Source organism: Strongylocentrotus purpuratus, unplaced genomic scaffold, assembly GCF_000002235.5.
Source record: "Strongylocentrotus purpuratus isolate Spur 01 unplaced genomic scaffold, Spur_5.0 spur5_contig_858, whole genome shotgun sequence".
Lineage (NCBI taxonomy): Eukaryota > Metazoa > Echinodermata > Echinoidea > Camarodonta > Strongylocentrotidae > Strongylocentrotus > Strongylocentrotus purpuratus.
In genome coordinates this window covers 1,063,908-1,069,729 of record NW_022145566.1, presented here as the reverse complement: position 1 = coordinate 1,069,729, position 5,822 = coordinate 1,063,908, and the positions used below count along the sequence as shown (strand labels likewise).

The 5,822-nt window shown below is 42.0% G+C and overlaps 1 protein-coding gene across 1 annotated transcript; it reads left to right on the top strand.

Moving 5' to 3' along the window:
- The first annotated feature begins 801 nt into the window (after nt 1–801).
- Nucleotides 802–5,593, top strand: LOC115929329. Its single transcript, XM_030998095.1, has 2 exons — nt 802–3,620; nt 5,527–5,593. The coding sequence occupies exons 1-2, from the start codon at nt 802–804 to the stop codon at nt 5,591–5,593; spliced, it is 2,886 nt and encodes a 961-aa protein (XP_030853955.1).
- The last annotated feature ends 229 nt before the right edge of the window (nt 5,594–5,822 follow it).

Here is a 5,822-nt window from a genome sequence, read left to right as displayed (position 1 = left end):
ATAGATGTATGCATTTTGTTACGCTTTGTACTGATATGTGCGTTGGGTGTGTTTGAGTGCTGATAATATTAATATTATTTAGTTAACAATTCGGTATTTATTGTTTTTTATTTTTCCTGTTTTACGTTAATCATAATTTGCTCTTGAACCGGTTGGGTGAGTGGTACATACGCGGCATTATTTTACTTGTAGTCTCTGTATAAGCTTGGCTTGTTAGAGCTTTTGTGAGTAGTGTGCCGCGGGGTTTCATATCCTTAAACTGCTGGCGAACAGAGCAACAAGACCAAGCTTTATAATTGTTAGGTTTATCCAATAATAGTTTGTCCAATAATGCCGAGTTTGTGCCACGGAACTTAGTCGGACATTTCAATTATATTCTTTTTATGTCATACGTCTTTATCTTTTTTATATGTTAGTCTACCTTGCTGATACCTCCTCAAAATATATATGATAGACTATCATTAATTCTGCTGCATTACCATATAGGTTCATATATTATACATAATTTTTGATATACATTTTTTTTCTTTCTTTCTTCCCCGTAGCATGAGAGTAATTTTAATTGCTTCATTCTTGTAATTAAGTGAAATGTTATTCGTTATTGTATAATTGTGTTAAGTGGGGGCACGCAACAAGAGTCCTATCTCGCACCCCGGGGCAACGTGTCTGACACGGCCGGTTGTAGCAACTACTTCGAAGATCAAGATTAAGATTAAGATTGAGAATAATAATAATTTAGACTTAGACTTAGAGTAATATTAAGATTACGATTAAGATCAAGACCAACATAACATAATGAAAATGCCCAATAGAGCAGCATCCCAGAGCAATTCCGCTGAGGGACCCCTCTCACGACCGGCCCTGACGGTGCTATCATGGAACGCCGAAGGTATATCAGATGCCAAGGAGGAAGTCCTTGCACATATGTGCAAACAAATGAACTGCGATGTGCTATGTCTTCAAGAGACTCACCGCGGCAGCGACAATCCACGGCCCAAGATCAAGGGTATGAAGCTTGCCATCGAGCGGCCACATCGCCAATATGGAAGTGCTATCTTCATGAACGAGAAGATCAGACCGGATTCTACATCCTATACCCACAATAACGACATCGAAGTGCTGAATGTGACAATCAAAGGACTAATGATCTCCTCCATCTACAAGCCACCAAACATAAGTTTTTCGTATCCTTCCACCACTACCAATAGGCATATTGTAATTGGCGATTACAACAGCCACAGCACGCAATGGGGATATGATACCACTGGAGATGATGGAGCACTAGTTGAAACATGGGCCCAAAACAACGACCTTAAACTAATCCACGATCCAAAGCTCCCAAAGTCTTTCGCCAGTGCCCGCTGGAAGAGACGTTACAACCCGGATCTAGTTTTCTGCAGCAGGCTGCTTGCTCCCACCAGTCGTAAGTTTGTAGCTGAGCCGATTCCAAGATCCCAACACCGACCCATCGGCATTCAACTGACTGCAGTTATCACACCAAACAAGACCCCGTTCAAGCGCAGGTTCAACTTTGCTAAGGCAGACTGGCCTGCTTTCACCGAACACCTTGATCATGCCCTAACACATCTCCCTGCAGATCCAAAGAACTATGAATCCTTCATAGATATAGTCAAGAAGGTGTCACGTACACATATCCCAAGAGGCTGCCGCACGACATACATTCCAGGCATCGATGAGGAATCAAGTCAGCTTCTGGCAAACTACACCACAGCCTACGACACAGATGCCTTCTCAGAGGATACCATCAACCTTGGAGAAGAGCTTATATCAAGGATATCTCAACGACATAGGCAGATGTGGCAGCACATGATTGAAACAACAGACTTAAGACACAGCAGCAGGAAAGCGTGGGCCACCATACGCAAGCTCGGAATTGACAGCACCAGAGCTCAACAGCATTATAATGTTACGGCTGACGAAGTAGCAAATCAGCTGTTGAAAAATGGAAAGGCCCCCAAGACGACTAATTCACACAGGCACAAACTACCTGGAGTTGACCAGAACATGTCTCTTTTCACAAGACCTATTTCTGAAGAAGAACTACAGAAAGGTATCTCCACGCTACACGTCAACAAGGCGGCAGGCATCGATGACATCAGATCGGAGCAGATCAAACACATGGGCTCTGTAGCACAGAAATGGCTGCTAGACATGTTTAACAACTGCATCGAGAACACATGTGTCCCAAAACAGTGGCTCCGAACCAAAGTCGTCGCTATCCTCAAGCCAGGAAAGGACTCGAACGAAGCCAAGAACTTTCGACCGATCTCGCTCCTGTGCCAAACATACAAGCTGCTTGAACGCCTTATTCTCAACAGAATTGGGCCTCACGTTGACAGCCAACTGAACTGTGAGCAGGCAGGTTTCCGACCAGGAAAATCCACCACGGGACAACTTCTCAACCTGACCCAACACATCGAAGACGGTTTTCAGAACAACCTCATCACAGGTGCAGTATTTGTGGATTTATCTGCGGCTTATGACACTGTCAATCACCGAAGGCTACAGACAAAACTTCATGACATCACAAATGACCTCAAACTCACCAGATTTATTCAGAAGATGATGCAGAACAGACGCTTCTTTGTCGAACTGGATGGGCAGAAGAGCAGATGGCGGAAACAGAAAAACGGTCTCCCCCAGGGTGGCGTCCTGGCGCCAACACTCTACAACATATACACTGCTGACATCCCTTCAACAGAGAACACTCGAAACTTCATCTATGCAGATGACACCTGCATCACAGCCCAGCATAGTACCTTCGAAGCTGTTGAACTCCATCTCAACACAGCGCTCGCAAGCCTTTCGGAGTACTACAGAGCAAACTACCTACGGGCAAACCCATCCAAGACTCAGGTGTGTGTTTTCCACTTGAAGAACAGGGAGGCAAAGAGAGAACTGAAGCTAAAGTGGAACAATGTGCAACTTAACCACTGCGAGCATCCAGTGTATTTAGGTGTAAAACTTGACCGCACTTTATCCTTCAAGAAACATATCGAGAAGACAATAGGCAAAGTAGAATCTCGAAATGCCATCATCGGGAAGCTAGTATCTTCACACTATGGCGCTGACCCCAAAACTGTACAAAGTGCAGCTGTTGCTCTATGCATGTCATCCGCAGAATATGCTTGCCCAGTTTGGAGCAGATCAGCCCATGTGAAGAAGCTTGACACCACACTCAATAACACATATCGAAAGATAACAGGATGTCTGAAACCAACAAAAGTTGAGGAGATATATCACCTCGCTGGCATTGGATCTCCTAACCAAAGGCGCACTAACACCTGCCTAAAGGAACGGATGAAGCAGGCGACAGATGACAGACACATGCTACACGGATACTTACAACCCCACAAACGACTTATATCCCGACACAGCTTCCTCGATTCTGTCCCACCACCTGAACAGAATCCTCCACCATCAGTCAAGCCCGTACTCATCAAAGGTCTTAACCTGAAGTGGCCGGAGTGGCAATGCCTAAATCGAATGCGGACGAGAATGGGACGGTGTAAGGTCAATATGGCAAGATGGGGCTATGCCCATGAAGGAGATACTCTCTGCGACTGCGGAGAGACTCAGACGATGGACCACCTCTTGCAGTGCGGCGGAACGGGTTGCACAGATGAAGACCTGTCCCTTGTTAATGAAACGGCCATTGCAGCAATCGAGCGATGGAAGAACTTAATTTAATTTAATTTACTTCTAAGTTAAGGAACTTTACATTACTATCTTGATCTAAGGAGACACGAACGAACGATTAAAGGCAAAGCAACCCTTGCATGAATTTAGATATATCACAATTTTATGCATCATCACAAGCCATCAAAATAAAAGTCAAAAAGTCTTCAAGACATTAAAAATGGATGCACTGGGTCTTTTACTGCTCACCATGAATCATGAAATATTGACTTTTATGGAAGAATGCTTGTTTGACTACTACACTTAAAATGGAAAAGGGAATATTTCGGATGGATTTGTAGAAGGTTTAGTCTGCAAGTCGTCCTCATTACGTAGGAATTAGCCTTTCAAATTTAAAAGAGGTTTCACATCACTGTCTAAAAGGACACAAACTTGGAATGAAATATATATTTTTCCTGAGTATTGTCTTGAGCCAAATAGAAAGATTCTTTTAAAATATTGATCTTCTCTCTTCTGTTTTGTGTAATACAGTCAAACCTGCTTTAGTGACCACCTGTCTACAAAGACCACATTTTTTGTTTCCCTTGAAAATGGTTTCTCATTGAAACATGTAATAAAGGTACCTGTCTGTAAAGACCACCTGTCTACAAAGAACACTTTTTGTGTTTTCCTTGGGTGGTTGCTATAGACAGGTTTGACTGTACAAGAAGTTGTGTGCATTAACAAAATTAATGTTTATAATTCCCAACATAGTATTGTTTATTCCTTAATACTAGGACTTAATTTCAGCTCTCTTAAAACCACCCGAATCAAACATATGAAGATTTTTATTTTTTTAAACGATAATAATAATAATGATGTAATAATAATGAAGGAGTAAATACATTAGCCCATTGGTCATTGTTCCTTCGTCATTTAAAAAAAAAAAAAAATGGGGATGAAAAACAATTTTGTTAATCAAAGTTATATATTTTTGCTAATATTCAGGTGCTCAATATTAACCTTTTGGGTGCCATAATTATGTAGATGTTTTCAAGCGCCAACATTTTGGTATTGAATGTAATTAGTGTAAAAAATAATGTATATAATAATGTTAATATTTTCTTGAAAATGCATTTATATCAATTAAATTAAAAGAATAAATAATCTACATCAGCTTAGCAAGTGCACATATGCCCCAGTAGGATGTTAGGGTGCTACTGTTGTTCAACTGACAGAAATGAAACAAGATCGTTTAAAACAGAGTCATTAATATCAAAATGAGGACGTAACTATGACACTTTCCAGTCAAATTACTGGCATGATCTTTTTTGCTCATTTGTTTTGAATCTAAAATGAGTAGTCAATGAACACAAGTTTGACATTTGGGAATGCAATTAGTACTAAATACTTGACCTTGCGAAGCAGGATCAACAGTGGCAATTCACGATGAAATTAGTCATTACCCATCACCGCCAAATCACAGAGGATTTCAAAAGCATCCCAAAAGCTCCCAAAAGCCCGAAATGAATGGAAAAGGAGACCTCGTCAACCATACGTCACCATCCCGTTGCCTGGCAACTTGTGTATACCAGCCACCCTGGTGCAATATTATAATGAGTCCCCTTTCCTTTCTGTTTTCATGATGAAATATGCATGAGCTGGTACAAAAGAGTGTAAGTCTGTCGACCAATGAATGACAGCCTGAGAGAGTTTGTGTGTGGGATGGTGATCATAGAAGCGTGAGAGTGTATCTCGCTACAGCTGCACATTATTCCAGCGTGTGTGTGTTTGTGTGTGTGTGTGTGCGTATTGACAAAGCCCTACACCATGTGGCTTGGGCTCTTTTTTTCCCCTCTCTTCTCTTTTTTTTATCAACAATTTCAGATCAGCTGTAGATGACTCTCTCTCTCCGAGCTCCGCCACCACTACCAACAACCACGAGTCTGACTAGCTTCCCACTCTCCCTCAAACCAGCACACTCTTTCACTCTCTCTCTCTCTCCCGGTCTTTTCATTGGAAATCATCATCTCGAACGCACAGGTGCACAGCTTCCCTCGTTCAGTCCGATTGCGCTCATATCGTTTTAATCACCGGTCAGATTTATCGTAACCTTGTCAACTCATGCTGCTTGTATAAGCTCTCCACGAAGCACTGGCCCGAGAAAGAAAAAAATTGGATTT